The sequence below is a fragment of the Gadus morhua genome, chromosome 16 (assembly GCF_902167405.1).
Source record: "Gadus morhua chromosome 16, gadMor3.0, whole genome shotgun sequence".
NCBI lineage: Eukaryota > Metazoa > Chordata > Actinopteri > Gadiformes > Gadidae > Gadus > Gadus morhua.
The window spans coordinates 22,234,617-22,255,755 of NC_044063.1; the positions used below are offsets into that span (position 1 = coordinate 22,234,617).

The 21,139-nt window shown below is 46.8% G+C and overlaps 1 protein-coding gene across 2 annotated transcripts; it reads left to right on the top strand.

Annotated features, from left to right (window-relative positions):
- Positions 1 to 73: 73 nt before the first annotated feature.
- snx19b (sorting nexin 19b) lies at positions 74 to 18,547 on the top strand. Of its 2 annotated transcripts, XM_030381526.1 has the most exons (14): positions 74 to 213; positions 716 to 981; positions 1,350 to 1,544; positions 1,699 to 2,982; positions 3,880 to 4,096; positions 4,523 to 4,623; positions 4,826 to 4,945; positions 5,427 to 5,554; positions 5,769 to 5,862; positions 6,100 to 6,253; positions 7,203 to 7,332; positions 14,483 to 14,667; positions 14,820 to 14,907; positions 16,478 to 18,547. In XM_030381526.1, the coding sequence occupies exons 2-14, from the start codon at positions 778 to 780 to the stop codon at positions 16,599 to 16,601; spliced, it is 3,024 nt and encodes a 1,007-aa protein (XP_030237386.1). In that variant the 5' UTR covers positions 74 to 213; positions 716 to 777; the 3' UTR covers positions 16,602 to 18,547. The 2 variants fall into 2 exon arrangements, with proteins under 2 accessions (XP_030237386.1, XP_030237387.1); XM_030381527.1 differs by lacking the exon at positions 716 to 981.
- The last annotated feature ends 2,592 nt before the right edge of the window (positions 18,548 to 21,139 follow it).

Sequence of the window (21,139 nt, forward strand, 5' to 3'; positions counted from 1 at the left end):
TTTTTCCGCGGCGCGGTAGCGCGGTGCGCCTGGGAACACCGCGTCAGCTGCGTCCATTGTGGCTCATCTTACGTCACGATAGCGGAAGTAAACAAAGCGATGGCGCTGTCAAAACGATCAACGAAGCTCGGCACACCTCGAGCCGACATGTTTCTGACTCTCATTAACTGTCTTTCACTGATTGATTGATTGATTACATCGTCGCTGACTTTGGTAAGGTTGACATTTACCCTTTGGATTAAGGCTTATTCAGAAATCCATTGAAATGCACGTTTTGATCACTGACATTATGCATAAGGTTTGGAGCCATCATATAATCATGATGGCCGATGTCCACCTACAGTTATCTGAGTGGTTGAGCTTCAGGCAAAGTGGTATCAGCAGTTCACTAGAGGAGGCTGATATCCATACCCGAATACCAGGCTAGTTAGTCCTGCTACTGGATACCCAGGGTGGTGCTGACAGGACGCCAGTAGCACCAGTCACATGATGCTGCTGGTTGTAGCGGAGAGTCCGCGGGAATATGTTCTGCTTATTATTTCATGGGGTCTCGAGGATCAAGTTTGCGTCTTGATCTTCTATTATAACTTGTGTGAACGTTCGTTTACTGTTTTGCGTCTCTCGATCTGCTCTTCTAATTGCTCTAGCAGGGAGTAATCTGTGGACCTCCATTAACGCACTGCGGTGTGTCTCTGTCTTAATCATCTCATTCAAGGTCTACTCTGAAACGAATGTCGCGCCACAAATACAACAGCGTTAAATAAGACGGTCGCAGCCATGGCAGAAGTACTTGGACGGAGAAGCTTATTAGGCTTTGGTGTTCTGCTTGCCTGGCTTGTTCTCTTCCACCTCCTGGTCAACATCTGGCTGCTGTGTGTGTTCACCAGCCTGCTTGTGGTACTCGGGGGCTGGCTTGGATCGCAAGCGGTCCTTGAGTCCAACAGCCTAGTACACCTGGAGAGGTTCATCAGCCTGAATCCGGTAAAAGGGTTTGGTCTCTCCAGTCTCTACTCCACTTCTTTCTTCTCAGCCCTCTCCCCTTCTCTGGTCTTTCCAGTCTCTTTCTTCTTAGCCCCCTCCAAATACTCTGTAATCATGGGTCTCCCCACTTCAGGGAGCTTTTATTCAACAAGTCATACTTTTAAGATAAAATGTTTTGTATAAGTTTGCAGTAATAAATCATGTGAATATTGGATTATATAATGACAGGGTGTGATAGTCAATGTGCTTAATTAAACTGTGTATCCTATTGCCAATGATCATGTACAATTGATCCATGTATTTATGTATAGTGGGAGGGTTGCATGTCTTGTGTTTTCTAAAACGCACTCTCGTTTGATTTGTTTAAGATTTCCTCATCTGTGGAGGATGAGGAACAGTTGGATCAGGAGATTCAGAACACAGTCATGAAGATCATAAGGGATTTTGTCTCCTCCTGGTACTCCACCATATCCACCGAGAGGGCTTTTGAAATAGATGTGCACGAAGCCATGATCTCCATGGCAATGGAACTGAAGACACGTGCTAGATTGGTTGATCAGAAGGTACTTGGTTTGTATAGTCACATCAGCGTTACTGAGTCTTTTGATTATGATGATCTAATTAAGGCTTTTATAAAATACATTAAAACATGAAGGCACTTTGCTGAAAAGATTTAAACCACATTTCTATTCTGAATGATTATCTGTTGTGCTCCAGGCCCTGTCCGAGAGGCTGCTGGACCTCTATGGTGGCCACCTGCAGAAGTTCCTCAGAGCGACGCAGCTGGTAGCAGAGCAGCCCAGCGACGCCAGCGACAGGTTGTGGAAGGTCTACACAGAGCTGGAGCCACCTCACCCTGCGGTGAAGAGTGCTGCCGTGGAGCACAACTACACCCGGGCGGTGGTGGACCTGCTCCTGCACTCTCTGGTTCCGCCACCCAACCTGGAGAGCACCACTGGCCGCTTTGTGGTGGGCGAACTCATTACTTGCAACGTTCTTCTCCCGTTCTTCACCAAAGTCTCTGAGCCGGACTGGCTCAACGTCCTCCTGGTTCAACTCTTCACCTCCCCATCAGTCCTCGCTGCAGAGCCCGTAGAGTCCTCATCAGCGCAGCCCCCTCAGCGTCATTCCACGCCTGTCCCGCCAGTGCCTCCATCTGCTCCACCGTCTGCTCGCTCAGAAGTGCCACCGAAGGAGGAAGAGACCACAGCCCCCCGACCCACTGAACAGACAATGTCAGTGTCCCCCTCGTACGCAGTGGCTTCAGAGGTGGACACCCATTCAGCCAGCGACACAGACACAACCACAGACAAGCTTCATTCGGTCAGTTGCGACACAGTGGACTCTGAGTTGTACAGCCCTCAGAACATCATAGAGGAGGTGGAACACTGTCGTCGGTTCCTGAGGAACTACGTCAGGCCGTGTAAGTCCAACCCTTTCTACCAGGAGAACGACTCTGACCTGGAGTCGCCCTTGGCCGACTATAAGCGGGACTCTTTAGACTCTCTGATCACGGATGGGCAAGAGGGCAGCCAGTCTGATCTGCCCCGGGAATGCGCCACACCAACCGATTGCTTAGATCTCGACCTGGATGTTGACCCCGGCCACGTCGATGAGATGGGCCCTAAGGCCTTGTTACACTCCCAGCCGCTAGACCAGGTCGACGGCTGTGGGCCCTCCTGCTTGCGCCCGGCACAGGGTTCTCCCGGCCCCACCCGCAACCTCCATTTGCCGGACCCGGTGGGGAGCCCTGTATCCACTAACCCTGCCAGGGAGCTGTTCCTGGGGCTGGAGGGGGCGCCGGGGACCCCGGGGACCCCTAATGAGCTGGCCCCCGCCATCGCCTCGCTGGTGCCCTCGTCACGGCCTTCCTTCAGCTTCGAGCCGCTGAGCAGCCCCGAGGGGCCGGTGCTCATCCAGAACCTCCGCATCACTGGCACCATCACCGCCAAGGAGCACCGCGGCACCGGCTCCCACCCCTACACCCTGTACACCATCAAGGTAGACACACCTCCACCCTCTACACCATCAAGGTAGACACACCTCCACCCTCTACACCATCAAGGTCGACACACCTCCACCCTCTACACCATCAAGGTCGACACACCTCCACCCTCTACACCATCAAGGTAGACACACCTCCACCTGTACACCATCAAGGTCGACACACCTCCACCCTCTACACCATCAAGGTAGACACACCTCCACCCTCTACACCATCAAGGTAGACACACCTCCACCCTCTACACCATCAAGGTAGACACACCTCCACCCTCTACACCATCAAGGTAGACACACCTCCACCCTGTACACCTTCAAGGTAGACACACATCCACCCTCTACACCATCAAGGTAGACACACCTCCACCCTCTACACCATCAAGGTAGACATACCTCCAGCCTCTACACCATCATAGTAGACCCACCTCCACCCTCTACACCATCATAGTAGACGAACCTCCACCCTGTACACCATCAAAGTAGGCAGAGCCATGCAGGAAATGTCATATTACTAGATAATGGAGGTTGATAGTTAATGGATATTTTTTTATGCAATGGGAATGTTTCCATTGCACTGGTTTGATTGAGCCAGTGCATTGATAGCATAACACGGACATAATACAAATGTATGAACATATTATATTTATCTATCAAAATGTAAGAGCAGTACTATTATTGACAGTATTTAGATTAGTCACACTGAATGCAGCAATATGCAGTTTTATTATGATGTTTGACAAGGTAGCACTATGCAATGGACAACAGACTAGAGACAAGCATGTTCAATCGCTAATTGAACATTCTGTTATTGTGAGCACCGTTGAAACACGTGTGTCTGCATGTGTGAGCGGCTCACGGCCGTAAGGGTGCTGATTCAGGCAAGTGTGTGTGTGGCAGTACGAGACGGTGGTGTACTGTGAGGCGGCGGCCTGCCTCCAGCCAGGCTGTGAGGAGGGGGATTCGGCCCAGGGGCCTGGGGACGGCCCCGGGCCCGCGGACTGCCCCGGGGCCGGGCAGCCAGTGGCCTACCACACGGTCAACAGACGCTACAGCGAGTTCCTCAACCTCCAGACACGCCTGGAAGAGAAACAGGAACTGCGGAAGCTCATCAAAGGTAGGCTCCCACGGCCCTGCTATGGTCCCCTTGTGCTGCATGACGGGGAATAAGACAACAAACGCTTTGGCAGGGAGCAGCCTTTTCTTGTTGAAGAAATGTATGGTACACGTTTAGTCAAAGTTACCCCAAGAGAGCTGCTTCACTGAGAAGCCTCACGCCACACACACCTCCCCACCGGTTTTCTCTTGACAGCAGGACCTTCTGTGGAATATATGCAGCGCAATTAGATTATACTTATAAAACACAGTTTGTGTTAGTTTTCACCACCCTTAAAAAGTACCTTTCAATGCTTTATTTGATTAATTAGTCGAGTCATTTTCAGTTGTCTTTTTTTTTATTGGAGTCTATGAAATCATGGCTGTGTAATGTTTTCTTTACATGGTGTTTCCACATTATGGAAGATAAGCTCTGCTTCTGGTTAAGGTGTAAAAGGACCAAAGAAGATATTTCCTGACATGCCATTTGGAAACATGGACAGCGACAAGATTGAAGCCAGAAAAGGATTGCTGGAGACTTTTCTAAAGGTTGTTGTTGCTATCTTTGTATAATGTTGGTTTTGAGTGTTTAAGTCAAGGAATCAATGATTCAATGCAATAGAAAAACGTTTTTATAAACATAAATAAATAAACATGGCATTTTGATAGAGAGATAATTCACATATTCTGGTAATTGCTCCTTTTGACACCAAACTCACCAGCATTTTCTTTGATTTCCCACTTCTTTCAGCATCTCTGTTCCATCCATGAAGCTGCAAACAGTGAGGAGATGCAGGAGTTTCTGGCCCTCAACACAGATGCTCGGATTGCCTTCGTCAAGAAACCTTTCATCGTGTCTCGCATAGACAAGGTATAATTTGTCATGCAGAGATTAAGTCAAAGTTTATGGGTTGATATGTCTCACGGAAGTGTGATTTTAAGTTAAAACACAGTGGATGCATCCCACTGTAGCAATTCTTTTAAGGTCCAGTGTGTAGAATTTAGTAGCAACTATTGATAAGGTTGCAGATAGCAACCAACTGAATCCCCCCGCCACTCCCTTCCCATTACTGACCTGGGGTCTCATTTATAACCGTTGCGTACGCACAAAACGGGGCTGAAATTGGCGTACGTGACTTTCCACGGCAAGGTTTGGATCTATAAAAAAACAAATTGACGGGAGAATGGGGGCAGCCCTAAGCAAACTCTGACCCATGCGTACGCATGGCGTACGTACACTTTAAGTAACGATCCCACGCACAGTTTTATAAATGAGACCCCTGGCCTGTACTGGCCTTTACTGGCCTGAATGCTGGCTGGTTGTGTTGTCTAAAGTGTGGGTATGTGTGCAGATTGTGGTGAATGCCATCGTGGATACATTGAAGACGGCGTTCCCCCCCCGCTCAGAACCCCAGAGCCCTACAGAGGACAACGAGGGAGAGATGGATAGCGGAAAGATGAACCCTGACAAGAAGAACAGGTAGAAGAAAAGAAGATCCTTTCATAACATGTCTTATACAGCTTCTCCAGAATATAATAACATGAGGACTATCATAAAACAAGTCACAGAAATAACATAGAAACATTATTATGTTACTGCTTGAGGTACAGAGTAAAGATTGCCACATGGTACAAATAAGCTGAAGACAGTTGTGTTTTGTTTTAGCCTAGTCATATAATTCATATGTACTCAGGTCTCGCCTAAGATTCTCCAGCAAAAACAACCCCTATGTGAATGGCTCTGATCTGAGGCCTCGGGTGACGTTCTGCTTCGAGCAGAGCAACACGGTACGTATTTACAGTAGGCTGGGGTTGTAGCAGTGGGGTGGAAATGAAATACAGTGGGTTCCTTCTTTGAGTCTGAATTAATGAACTCGGGACCTCATTAGTTGGTAACCACCGAAAGGGCTTAAGAAGAAAACGAAAGGTTGATTCTTGTCATTTTGCCATCCTCAGTTGTGAAAAGTTCAGACCTGTGCTGAGGTTCTTCCTCTCCTCCTCCTTCCCCCCACCCCGTGCTGGCAGATGTTCAGCGGCATGTCGCTGGCCCGCCTGCAGGCCTTGCTGACGGGACAGGAGGGCCCCGAGCCTGAGTGGGGCGTCGGTGGACAGGTCAGAGGAGGGGAGCCATGCGTCCACGTGGACAGCAGACCCAAGGCCACACCCCGGGCCCAGCCTGGTAACCTCACAATATTATATTATTAGATATCACTGATCTGCATTGCAGATTCTGTCCCATCCTTTTGCTCAGGCGGTATATATTTCATTTTGAACAACTTTACTGCCATTCAAATGCTCACTGTATGTGTTAATATATCTATTATATACTATTTAGCGTTTGCTGATGAGGGGTCCACAATATCTCTTGCTAATGATCTGGTCTCACGGGTATCTACCAGGAGGACTTCTACTGTGCATATTTATTACTTTAATACACTTTATCATAACTTTCGGTCATAGGTCATTCATAAACCTTTAGTTAATGATGAACTATTCATTATCAACAGTAAATCCTGACAAGATCATAAACAAATCATTAGTAAATGATTTATAACTAGTTAGTTGATATATAATGTATAAAGAATCTCCATTTTGGCGGTTTCATGCTGTGACATCTGATGGAGGATGGATGATTAAAAATATGGACTTATTTTATATTTACAATCATTTGTTTTGGTTTCATTTTGCCTTAGAGCTTTTGCACTTCTCTTTTTTGAGCTGCACTCCTTCCCCCTCCCCACTGGAATACCACAGAAAAAAGGTTGTTTCCTTGTTTCATTAAAGAGAACAGGGTTTTTCTTTTGACTCTCTTAATCTGAGATATATGCTAGCAGCTAGAGCACTCACCCATGTACACAGTGAGTGGAACCACTAGATGGCAGTACTGCTACAGGTAAACTGGAGACACAGTCATCAAGATTTAGGTTGTCTCTAGCTTTGAATAACCCTTTTAATATTAATTATTATTATTATATATAGTATTGTCATAAATATATTCATTCCCCAAGTCATTATATCCTTGGACCAAAATGACACCCAGTGAGGACCAACAAAATAATTAAGGAAAGGGTGTCTGTGTGTGCTTGTGCGTGTGTTGTGTGTGCGTTTGTTGTGTGCGTGTGTTGCAGGGTGTGAGATGGCGCTGGCGGAGCCGGCCCTCAGCATCGTGTGCCTGCTGATGGCGGGCCAGTGGGGCTGGCTGTGCACGGAGAACGTCCAGCGGACGGTGCGCATGCTGTTCGGGACGCTCATCGACAGGTGAGGCCTCCGCGGGCACCTGGGGGAGGAACCAGTGCTGGAAACCAGCCAGCGCTGATGTGGTACTGACATCCACCCAAGACTAACTCAACGCACCTATGATTTACTGAAACACTTTATGCACCTCCGCTGAAACCAAGGCCATGGCCATGACACACAACGACTGCAAACACCACGAAAACTATTTGTAGGAAACAAAACTGATTCTGGGTAGGCAAACCTTCCTCCTTCCTTTTTAGAAGTAGGGAAGAGGAATTGTGGTGTGTAGCAAGTTGCGATGAATAAAGATGCAAACCTTTTTTGGTTTTTAAGCTTTATCATAGAGTGAGATAGAGAGGAAGGTATGGGAGATATAAGGGAGGAACTGCAGCAAAGGACCACGGGCAGGAATCCAATCCAGGTCGCTACGTTCAGGGCGGAGCCTATATGGTACGCACTCTACCGTGGGCCACCCGGGCTCCCCTGACCTGCATGTTTTAAAGTGACCAAAGTATACACCAACGCATGGTGTATGCTTTGGTAATACACCATGCACTCAAAAAGTTTAAATGTTCGGTGACCTCTATCCATTGCTGAATCATTTAAGTTAATTAAACGATCAATACATGTCTTAATGTCCTGCTCTGTTCCTAGAATGGCGATGAAAATGTTGTTAATCGAGAAACCCAGGAACAACGTGTTTTTTTGGGTCCTTGATTTGCCCCACTATTTCTAGGACTAGGTTGTAGATCAGGTGCTTTCTCTCTTCGACTTTGCAGTGCTTCATACTTTTGTGTAAAGGCAGAAAGACACGGTGGATATACAGTACTACAATTACATTTCAGGAATTTAGCATAGAAATGTATCCAAAGCGACTTGCAACCATTCGTACACACATTCACACAGTCGTCAACAATACTGGAATGCCATCTTGTCCACTCCAACAATCACCGCCTCTGGATTACTTGAGTGCTTTTACGAGGTTTTCCATTCTGAAGAAGCCATGGAAAAAATGTGGGGGTGTGCTCTGGCCTATGTACAGTAGTGGATAAAGATACATGTTATTTCAGACCGGGGTTCGGCGGCCATACCTCTGTCTCCATCCTGTTGTGTGTCTAGCGCTGCATTTCATTTAGGTTTTTAGTTGGAGTCCAACAAAATTTTAACAATCAGGTATTCTCCTCTTTCCTTCATCCTCCACTGTCTTATTGTGCTACCTGACCCCTGATAAATGATCATTCATGTTCTTTAATTCTAAAGGGCAGTAGGTGAGCTCATGGGCCTCTGCTGCTGCAGCTTTATCTCTGTCCCTACCAAGCATTTGTCACAGACAGGTTTAGCTCACTCTGCTAGTAAACTGGACATGTGGCCAGTGCTCTTGACTTCGTGTTCCCATGGGTGCCACCCCCAACCAGGCACTATCAATGTGACCATGGGGAGGCTATGTTAAGGAGACTCAGCAGGAGGGCATCAAGGGGCCTTCTCTATACTTAGCGGGGCTGACGGTGCCGAGGCCACAGCTTCTATGTGTGGCCGTGCTATCCTTCATTAGGGCCTATCGGTGGGAACCGATAGGCCCGATGGGCAAGTTTTTGGTAGCACGGTCTCTCTGTTGCTTTTATAGAACTTTTCACCATTTTTAGCGTGGTTAAATAACGACGGTACTAAAAATGTTGGACCCACTCAGTCGTAACCAAATCTTTATTTATTTTTAACCTCAGTTGAAACAGGGGGTTAACTGGCTCTTTAAGATAATTCCACCTTAACCAGGAGTTCACTGTCTCTTTCAGCGGGAGGCACAGGAGATGCTTCAATCATGTGAAACCTTATCCAAGTCTACCGCTCAGAGACAGATTGTTAATAAAGCAGGCCCTCTACCAGAGTCAAGTGTTTTTGGCCATGCATTAATTGAAACTAGGGCCATCCTGTTGAGAACATGCCTGGTCAGAAAGGGCTGCAGTTTTCTGGAAAACAGCTCAACCAAACAGTGTCACACTCCAAGTTGTAGGTGAACTGCTGTGAAAGAGATCGGATGAGCACACACACACATGCACACACGCACGCAGGCACTCACACAGTCCCTAATAGAGCCAGTAATAACACAGCCATGGAACATTCCGCACTAAGAATCCAAAAGACACAAGTCACACTTGTGACTTGACGATGATTGGAGCAAAGGTTATCAGACACAGATGCAGGGTCTCCATGTTCTTGTGTATTCTGCTGAAATGTAGACAGACGGGAGACCAGGTCCATTGGGGGGGGCATGTTTGGACTCGCACTCCCTCCACTATTGCCGCTGTCATGCAGACGTGACCTCACTCTTATATTTACTCCCAAAATGCCCTCCTAATGCACATACACTCGGGGCATCAGTGCAAGTCCCTGACAACAGTCCGATGACTAAAGTGAGGATAGCTGGAAGATGGAGGGTCTTAAGCCGTCATCAACCCCTCTCCTGTTGCCATCCCCGGACTCTCACATCATCTCCTTTTCGTGACACTGTTCCCCCCTCGCTCCTTTTCTCCTACCCTCTGTGTTAGTGACCCACACAGAAGAACACAGAGCCCTGCCCCAGTGGTCCAGGGCCGGCAGGGGTTTTACCATCCTCTAAATGATGCTGTTTAGTTTGGGCTGGGGGCATATGGGTCTGCAGGCTGAAACAACCGTGTGACCACTGAATTGTTAGGTGTATGTAAAACGAAATGGACAGAAGAAGAGTGAGGCTGTACACAAGGGTACTCACTCATTCAGCTTCAGATCGGCTGAATGCTTCTCTGTAGCAGTTGGTGGATGTATGTATGTTTTAATTACGGGATATGACGGTAGAATGGATGTGGAAGATGTCTGCCCTTAACATAAGTAACTAGCTATCTGTCAGCCTTATTAGACGATAGAAGGGTTAGAAACAGGTAACTTAATGACCTCTGACACTCTCTTGGTGATAGGGCACAGATGTTCCCCTGCTGCGATGATATGACCTTTGAGTCGCTGGAATTGTTGATGTCTCAATTCATTTGAACTTCACTTTTGAATGAACTTTATGTGGTTCAAATTTCTAGGTTGTGGCTTACTGTTGAATAAGTGCATCCCTGTGTCACTCTGGGGGGCAGTGAGATTTCTTATGGAACATGCTGTACCCTCCTCTGGAAGGCCATCGGTTAAGGCCTATCCGGCTCTCATTAATTTTTCCGTATTTAGCCCCCCAGCCTCATTAGCTGTCCAGCCGAAGTGAAGCCTGGTCGGCCCGGCCACTTGAGAGGACAGGAAAGGTGCTGCAGAATCACCCAGTGTTGCCGGTCACAGATTAGCCTGCTTCTAATATTGCGTACACTGACGCTAAAATTAGCTTCCTGGCTCATTGCCGCTAGATGCTATCAGGGGTCCGAGAGAACGAGCTTGATAAGTGATACACACTGATTCTTCAAAAGGCTCTAGGAGGAATTCATTGCCTTGCTCACTGGAGGCCTTCTGGTGTCTGGTACCCATGCTCACCTTGGCCCCGGGGGCCCTATAAAGGCCCCTCCGGTCTTCTTCTGTCTCTGGAGAGACAGACATGCATAGACACTGGTATCCCATCAGCCGTCTGCTAACTGAAATCTTAGTTTAGCCCAAACTCGACTTGGAGATACTGGCCTTTGATTGCCCTAAATGGTGATGCCAAAAAACCAAAAACTTTATTTGGTTTACAGCACATGAAACGTTGCAGGACAATAAACCCAATTTGCTTGAGGAATATATTTTGTTCCCTTGCTATTCATAATCCCTAAAATTCTCTAATCCCACTATCAATGTATAAACCCTCGTCACCCACAATCCCTTGGCAACATCAAGCCTTTTGGAGGAAGCAGCGTGGTGGCACTCTGTTGGCACTAGAGTATGAGGTATCCTACTGACACTGGCCCTCCTGGACAGTGTGCAGGACTTGTGGCAATGGTTCGTGGATAGCTATGTTGAACCATTACTCTGACGCAACATCTGTCTCATCCACTCACACTGAAAAATAAAATAGGAAGGGCCTTTTGTCCGGGCTGTCCTTGACAAATTGAAAGTCCAGTAATTTGATTTAATTGACTAGTATACTACTTCAATTGGTGTCAGTGAGCTTGAAATTCGTCCTGGAACGTGTTTGGATACTGAGGGCTCTCTGCATTCCTTCACGCGACAAGGAGCCCACACTAGACAAATCCTCAGCCTGAATCTAAAGTCAAACGCAAGTCTATTTCACCCACTGTGTTCAACTAGCCGGGTACTAGGATCTCAGTACACAACGCCTGCGTGCAAGTATGTTTAAGAAAGAAGTAATCCTCTTGAAGGGCTGATTATGGTTCCACGTCGAAGCAACGCAAGGGGGTTTACGGACCCTCCTTGCGTCCACCGCAAGGGCCTGACGTGCGGCTCCCGAAAATTGTAACCTTGCGTCGAGGCGACACAGCAGCGAGCGCTGTAATCGGTCCACTAACTATAACCTGACAGAGAAACAGAACGGGTTTGCGACTGTGTCGAAGCGTCTGCATGGTCCTTGCGTTGTGTCGGTGTGGAACTATAATCAGCCCTTGACGCTCCATGCCCCCTGCCCCCGGCATATTCATCTTCTGAGAAACCCTTTCACGTTTACTACCTCATAACTGTATGGAAAATCAGTGTGCTTTCTTTAAGCAATCTATTTATACCCGTTATATTTACTGCAGCTGATGGCTCTGGGTTTATGTGCTTAGCCTCAAGTGGACACGATTAGAAGAGTGCCGTGCGAGGGTGTACACAGCCTTATTGGGCTCATATTTGAAGGTTGGCTGTGTGATTTTATTCTAACATGTGGCTCTTATTGGAATTGGAAAGGTATACCTTTTCCTTGCATTGTTCTCATTAGGAAACAATGAGTGGGGATGGATAGGACGAGCAGCGACCCTCACAGACCTCAGTCAGCCAGAAGGTATCAGCGCTTCGACCCAGTCTGAGACCCATACTTAGAATTACGAGTTGATGGATTATTTAAGTGCTCTAGCTTAGATGCCAGCCCCTTTGTACACATTCTTCTTCGACTGAGTCACAGACAATCTATGAATTGATTCAATCACTTGTCCAAATTAACGTTGGCTTCTGGCTCTCTCCCCCTCAAACCTCATGTCACTTTTTCCAGGCTACCTCTTAATGTCCATTAGGCCAGATCCTTTTCCAGCAGCAGCGCACATTAAGTGATTGCATAGACATTTTCTGCAGCAGCAGAGGAATGCGAGTGCAAGGTAGTGGTGATGCTCAGGGCTCTGGAAGCAGCCCCATCGCCGTGGTGGGGTGCCACAGAAGCCCAGGAGAAGCATGCAATGCTGTACTTTTTATTAGGACCTTCTCCATGCTTTTTGAGAAATGTCTTAAGCTTTCTTGCCATGTGTGCAGCCTTGGCTTGGGCTGCCAGTCTGTAATGAGATATACTGGTGATATGGACTTTAGAGTGAAGATGGAAAGCACACTAAGTCTAGGAGAAAGTAGCCACCTTGATTCCATCTCAAGGTAAATCCCACATACCATATTAGCTATCTAGCTAACCCTGAAGATGACCCTGGAGATGAACCTAGAGATGACATAGAGATGGTCCACCTGTGAGCTTTTAAACCGCTTTGACCCAAATAAACGTTGTTACGACTGGCAGAACGGACAATTATCAAGTGTGTGTGTGTGTGTGTGTGTGTGTGTGTGTGTGTGTGTGTGTGTGTGTGTGTGTGTGTGTGTGTGTGTGTGTGTGTGTGTGTGTGTGTGTGTGTGTGTGTGTGTGTGTGTGTGTGTCCAAGCTCATAAACCAGAGAGGGTGAGCCTGACTTTAACTCTTTGGCAGCAGTTTAGTCCTCTACAGATAACACAAGGAGCCCCTCCGTGGGATGCTGTTTCCTATCAGCCAAAAAACACCTCAGTTAAGCATCTTGGAGTCCTAATTTGGCGAGGTACCCAATGTTCTGAACCTTTTTATTGGATCCTGCAGGTGCACTATGTCCTCTCCCTGTTCATTCCGCTAAATACATGGCCAGACTAAACCCTGTCAAACTGTCTAAAAAAGGGGAAACAAAGTGAAGATAAAATGCTTCTACTGACTTGTGGCTAGCATGCGGTGAGGCTGGTGGAACAGGGATTACCAGATCCAGGAGAGGCCCTCCTCCTGGCCCCAAAGGCAGCCCCTTGTTTGTTTTACTAGTTAGGCTGTGGTTTGAAATGATGTTATACAACAGCATCTGCACAGTGTTAAATGTTTCACCAAGCAGACTTTATCTCGTCCCCCCGGGATGGCGCCTGGCGGCACAAGGCCGCCTCTCTTTAGTCACTCCGGCTGACCTGTTGCCCATGTTGTGTCCTGTGTATTATCGCTTCAGCAAAGGACAACGTCCATTTCAACTCCTTAAGAGGCATTTGTGTACATGCATTTGATGTTACACGGGCCGAAAGATGTTCTACCTTGTGTTCCTCACTGTTGACGGAACGCAGAATACTTCAGGGTTCAAACCACCAGGGATCAGATTCTGTCATTTCTGTCTGCTTGTGTGCTAGTTTAGACGTGCTTTTTTCACGACCAAAATGTTGAGACCCTGACAATGATACTACACCATACCTTACTGGCAGAATGAGGTCTTGGCCCTTTGATGAGGTATGGGACGACTGCTGTCAAGAGGGCAAGGCTGAGCTGCCAGGAGAAAGAAAGGATGGAAGAGTTTGTTTGCAGATTAGAGATTGAATAAAAGGTTCCCCTCTTGATTACCACAACGTGCGCTGTTTCTCTATAGTCTCTCATGGCTGCTGTCTGGTGGTGTTCTGGACACTGGACAGCAATATGTCCACACATCAATGGCCATATCATTTTCCATACTTTCAAATACAATTAGAAAAACATTTATTTTGTGTTTCTGTTTGTCTTGCATTTTAAATGTATATGTCGTACCTTGATGTTCTGAACATGAACCTTCTGTTCATGTTCAAATCTATTTCTATTTTGGTAACTATAGAGTTGTGTTCCAGTGCACAGCCTTTAGAATTAAGCTTGGGGTCAATTCAATGTTTAGTTGTATCATACCTTGTCATAATTAGACACTAATGTGTTCCATATGTTGTATAAAGAGCCTGTCTGAGGGTGTTGGTTTGGGCAGTCCCAAACTGGTTTGGAGCTGTAATGTGCTGCTCTATCCTGCAGGTGGCTGGAGGTGAGCGTGGCCAACCTGACCAGTATGCAGTACTGGGTGACATATCTGCAGATCATCCAGGAGGCGGTCTGGCCAGGGGGGGTCCTGCCCGCCGAGCCCTGGCCCCTGCGCACCCCACTGGAGAGGGACCACAGCCGACAGCAGGCCCTGCTGGGACTGATGGGAGTGGTGCCAGGTACGACCAGTACTCCCACTCCCCTATACACCAACACCAGCACTCACTCAGATTCAGACAGGCCAACGCCCAGGGCTGACCGTCGCCCTGTCAGCCCCACGCCGAGGAGAGGTCTGGTCGTCCTCTGAGCCTCTGCCTCTTCTTTCCGGCAGACCTGGTGTCGGAGCTGCTTGGCTCTGACAAGTACAGACTGAGCTGGAAGACGGCACTGGACTCCCTTCAAGACCCCTACATCAACAGGTGAGCTCAGGAACACATGAACACAAAGACAGACCTGAATATCAATGATATGCCTCACAACCAACCCCTTATAAATGATACGATCACTCACACAATACTAAAACACTACATCGTAGAACCCCCCCCAAAACACACACACACACACACACACACACACACACACACACATGCGCAGGCACAAACACACGTGCACACACCCATTGAGTTTGGATTTAGGCGTTCAAAGCCACTCCCAACATTACATGAATGCACACATACAGTCCCACGAGGCCAACATGTGTAGACTGTTGAAGCGTGTGATCTGAAGGGCCGTATAAGTACTGGCTACAAGCCGGGGGGACTCAGCCCTGCTTCATTCTGGAGTCTGATCTTCTTACTTGGTTTGAGGTTGACTAAATTACGTCCAGCAGCTGTTTGATGGTGTTCTATCTGCTGGTTCTGCCTGAAGGATTCCTCCCGGTATGCACCGTACTAGACACTCTGTTCTCGGCGTTTTGTCCCAGCTGACAGAAGCTCAGGTCTACATCCGCTATGCCTTCCCCACTGCTGCCGTAGAACATCTGGTTCAGCTGTTATGTGTTGTACATCTCTGGGGAGATCTTCAACCAAAAGACCTCCCAACTTCAGCCTCTGATTTGGTTCATCTCAAGGGATGTGATGGACCCCCATGTTAGGATTCCTTGCTCAGGCACGTGCATCACCTTCCGCTTCAGAAACACATGAACTCTTTTGTCTTTTGTACATTAAGAAGACCGTGAACGGGACTGACAATGCAGGGAGAAGCACCGTCTCAAGCTGGAGTCATAAGCTGTTTCAAGGGATGGGAGATGGAGGGTGGGGTAGAGCTTGGGGAGGCTGGATGTTTGCTTACAGCACATCCAAGAAGCTGGATGAGACCACGACCAGTCTGTAACCCCCACTGCTTGTGTTGATGTCAACTTCGATATTTTGCACCGATCATATAGAAAGGTCAGTACAATTCAAGCCATCTGTTGAACAGGATCTAGTCACTGAGTCCTCCAGAAAATTTCATGCTCTACCCTCACACGGGCTCAACCACACATATACACACACTTTGTACTGGGGAGCTGGCAGGGAAAGTCTTTAGGTCCAACTGATTAAGACGTTGGCATTCTCACATACAGCTCCTAATGTCTGGATAAGATCAGGTGCTAGTGACGGGGACTAACGGTATATAACGTGTGTTTGAGGCACCACTCTAACTGCTCTCACTGTACAGCAGGGATTTCACATGGCTCTGAACTAAAGGGCCCCTTAATAGTGCTTATTGGCTTGCGGTTTACAATATATCGTTTAGAAAGGATGGGTCAAACATATTCAGACGGATATCTTCCAGTGGTTTTGTTTAGTATGGCTACATTGCATGTCAAACATTAGGGGACAACGTTCATTGTTGGCCATAATCAGAGTAAAGTCTGAGTAAATAAAGGGTGATTACTTAAGGGCATGTTTTTAATGCATCGGATTACAAACATGTCTTCTCATAACCATTCTCTATTTAAACTGTCAATCAGTAATCAATAATTAACTTCTGATTGTATTCCTGCAGACACCTGCTCTACTGCATTCTGGACCTTCTCCTGGAGTTCCTGTTCCCTGACATCCCAGAGGAAGACTTCCAGCGGATTCTGCTGCAGAGCCTCTCCAAGACCACAGAGGGCCCAGCGGTGTGAGGGCTGTGGGGCAGGGTTCAGTATGAGAAAGCTGCTGGAGCAGTGTGGAGCCGTTTTGGACACTGGAAAACAGAGACGAGGAAGACCAACTGACGAGGAAGACCAACAATGCCAGCTCACGTGACATCTCCAACTGGGCTTTGAAGTATTGGCCTTGGAAGAAGTGTACTGTACAGGTTTTCCTGCATGCACACAGCCTCTTCCTGCTCACTGAAACCCCATCTTAAAGCAAACCAACCTCGGGTGCTCTTCACACCTTACCGCAACAGCAGTGCACATCAGAGTTTTTGAAGTACGATGTAGTCCCACATCTTTCCCATATTTGGGCCTGGAGATATGCTACAAAGGGGGTCGCCTCTGCCCCCTGTCCTCTAAAATCAGCACCAAGCTGTAGGTTTCAGGTCCATCTGTGAGCCCACCGTCCATGATGTGAGCATAAGCAGCTTCTCACCTCCAGTTCTTCTCCACAGATACAATCATGGATTGCTGTGTGCTGCACTCTCCACCTCCAGCTAGCTGTATTGACCATCTATCATACTGTACCCTCCCAGGCTTCTATCACTGATGGTCCCTGTACTGTACCAGCATTATATCACTGATGGTCTCTGTACTGTACCAGGCTTCTGTTATGATAGATTAAATGTCTGTTGATTCATTTGTATTTCAGGATGTTTCGATGAAGTTCCTTCTTTCCATCTTCATAGGGACTACCGTTACCACACAAGTCATTACTTGTTTTCTCTGCGGAGGTCCAGCAGGAGCAGGAATAATGGATTGTAGAAATAGTGTGATTCACTTTTCCTAGAAGATCAACTTGAATGGAGCATCATCTAGTGCTGCTGTCTCAAGGCCTGCGATTGGACGGGCTCGTGGGTAAAGGAAGGCTGCTGAGGCCTGTGAGGAGCAGACGAGCTTCAGTCCAACATTCCAAAGTCCATCCATCCAACCCCTGGTGTTTCTGTATTCCAGTGTTCTGTCGCTTGTTGGCCTATCGTGAAGCCTTGTCCTATTTATTCAATCAAATAATTTGCTTGTAAGGAAAAAAAGTGATTCATTTAGTTCTATCTTGTAGGAGATGTTTCATGTGAAATGCCTTACAAAGACTTTGAGAAGACCAGGCTAGTGCATACATGCAATCCCATACAATGAATATTCCTCTTTCTGCAATTGCTGTTCACTTGTGCCAATGGTATTGTGATTGCTCTGAATGTTTGCGTTTACAATGTTAATGATACTGTTATCCTTTTTAGATGCTCTGTAGTCGTTTCTTGAAACTTGTTGATATTTATATTTATACACGGCGACCAATATCTTTACTCACATCTGCTCTTTACCTTCCGCTCGAGTTACACACACACACACACACACACACACACACACACACACACACACACACACACACACACACACACACACACACACACACACACACACGGATCTCTGCCTTATGGAGCAATTATTCTGCTACATTTTTCAATATGTTCAAGCCGTAATGTGTGCCCTCAAAGAGCAATAGAACAGTATAAGAGAACAATGAAAGGTCAGTTTACTCATTTAATTGAATGAGTTTTAATGATGTGTTGCGTAAGGAACCTCTTGTTTGTGTCTTGATTTCTCTGCACCTTAAAACCCAGATAGTAAAATCCACACGGAAAAAAAGTACTTTTGAAGAATGTTTTTTTTTTTCAAATTTTGAAGGAAATGTGATTAGCAACATTCCAATAAACAATTCTGATTATTATTGCATCTTATCCATCATGGCACTTTATTTTCAAAATGTGTTTCTGAACTCATTGTTGTGCAACTTTGTGAGTAATTTCCTCGTACTGCAGTGGAGTCTGTTGGTGATTGTTTAACCAAATGTGCATACATTCCTTCAAGAATTCACAGTTTTTTTATTTGGTGCTAAGTCACAACAATAAAGACCCTACCAATGTTTCAAATCTGTAAATGATTTTCAAGCTCATTATTTTCCTTAGAACAAAACTTTTTTTTTATTCTTTGCAATAGCCATATATGTTAATAACTAGGGATCAGATTTGATTAGCTGTCCACATGGTATTATTGAAGACCTGATTTTTGTCCAATGGCAACAAAGCACTACCCAATCACTCAAATCTGAACGGCTTTTCGGGACCGATGTTTCGGTTGAGCTTCATTTTGTTAAACAAGACGGTTGAATGGAGACCAAATGGAGTCATTACGTACGTCAGGAACCTTGTGGTGACTCGCTCATTCACAACACTTGTTCATTGTTTTGGTAAAACTGTAGAACTCACCTTCGTGTTTGGGCTACTTGGAGAACCAAACCCGTTAAGGAAAAAACATTTGATGACATGATGCCTGTTCACATGTCCCAGACTAGCAACTGTTTTCAAAATACTGCTCATCACACACATATTTCCTTATTTTCGTTCTGTACGATTTCGCCATTTCTCAACATTTTGGACGCCTTTATTTTATTGAAATATGAACAATGAATGTTTGGTCTTTTATCCAAGTCAGTAAAACATATTGACGTCATCATCACCGCTAACTTCTTTCACAGATTTTACACATTAAGTTATGTTCTATTGCCCATCTGATGGTGACCTGTTATGTTAGCCTTTTGGAAGAGGTAGCGGCTATTCCAGACTTGATGGTGATGTTCCTGTATTCAGCACAGACTCAGGGCATTTGCTTACATTTGTGGGCAGGTTGAATGAGTGTAAAACGAAGGGGAACTGTAAAGAGTTCATGTGAGGTCTGAGGACAACCAGGTGTCTGCTGTGTTTGCACTGCATCCCCAGAATCGCCACAACAACTCCGCTCAACTGAACATATCTGGGAACATTTGGAACGTGATCAGAATGAGGGAACATTACTTCCAACAATAAGTCGGTGAGTAATACTTTGGGAATTGTCTTGTGTTTGAAAACAATTATTTGGCCGCTCCATATTTGTCCAATGCTATTCATTCCTTGGCTTGGACAAAAACCTCTCCAGAGGACAGAGAGGACGGATCAAACTGAAGGCCTTCGTCACATGATGCACCGTATTCCACTGCAGGGCCAATAAAGGCATTGGACATGCTATACGCTAGCTGACAGATGTATTAAGAGAAATGTAAGCAATACGTTTAGTGTTAATGATTAAATATAATGTGGCTCACCATTAGGCCCCAATCAGGCCCCAGCAGGTGTCAGAAGGGCAGGCATGCAGGCATGCGACATGCTCGCCCTCAACAAGCGCTTCCAGTAAATACCCCCACGTCTGCCCGCTGCCTTCTGGGAAAGCTATTTCTGAGGACGATGTCTTATCAGACAATGAGCGGGGCGGGGCTCCTGTTACCATGCAGCCCTGGGGGTCCCAGTGGGAGGGGGGCCAGACCCAGGGAGATGTGTTAATGGAGTTGGACTGGAGGTCGCACAGGAGCAGGCCTCGAGAACATCAGTTGCTGATGCCTCTACTGACAGAACCTTATCAGTCGCTGATGCCTCTACTGTCAGAACCTTTATCAGTCCCTGAAGCCTCTACTGACAGAACCTTTATCAGTCCCTGAAGCCTCTACTGACAGAACCTTATCAGTCGCTGAGGCCTCTACTGACAGAACCTTTATCAGTCCCTGATGCAGTACTGACAGAACCTTATCAGTCGCTGAGGCCTCTACTGACAGAACCTTTATCAGTCCCTGATGCAGTACTGACAGAACATTATCAGTCGCTGAGGCCTCAACTGACAGAACCTTTATCAGTCCCTGATGCAGTACTGACAGAACCTTATTAGTCGCTGAGGCCTCTACTGACAGAACCTTTATCAGTCGCTGAGGCCTCTACTGACAGAACCTTATCAGTCCCAGGTGCAGTACTGTCAGAACCTTTATCAGTCCCTGAAGCCTCTACTGACAGAACCTTTATCAGTCCCTGAAGCCTCTACTGACAGAACCTTTATCAGTCCCTGAAGCCTCTACTGACAGAACCTTATTAGTCGCTGAGGCCTCTACTGACAGAACCTTTATCAGTCCCTGAAGCCTCTACTGACAGAACCTTTATCAGTCCCTGATGCAGTACTGACAGAACCTTATCAGTCGCTGAGGCCTCTACTGACAGAACCTTTATCAGTCCCTGATGCAGTACTGACAGAACATTATCAGTCGCTGAGGCCTCAACTGACAGAACCTTTATCAGTCCCTGATGCAGTACTGACAGAACCTTATTAGTCGCTGAGGCCTCTACTGACAGAACCTTTATCAGTCGCTGAGGCCTCTACTGACAGAACCTTATCAGTCCCAGGTGCAGTACTGTCAGAACCTTTATCAGTCCCTGAAGCCTCTACTGACAGAACCTTTATCAGTCCCTGAAGCCTCTACTGACAGAACCTTTATCAGTCCCTGAAGCCTCTACTGACAGAACCTTATTAGTCGCTGAGGCCTCTACTGACAGAACCTTTATCAGTCCCTGAAGCCTCTACTGACAGAACCTTTATCAGTCGCTGAGGCCTCTACTGACAGAACCTTATCAGTCCCAGATGCAGTAGTGACAGACAGGGGGTCCCTGCAG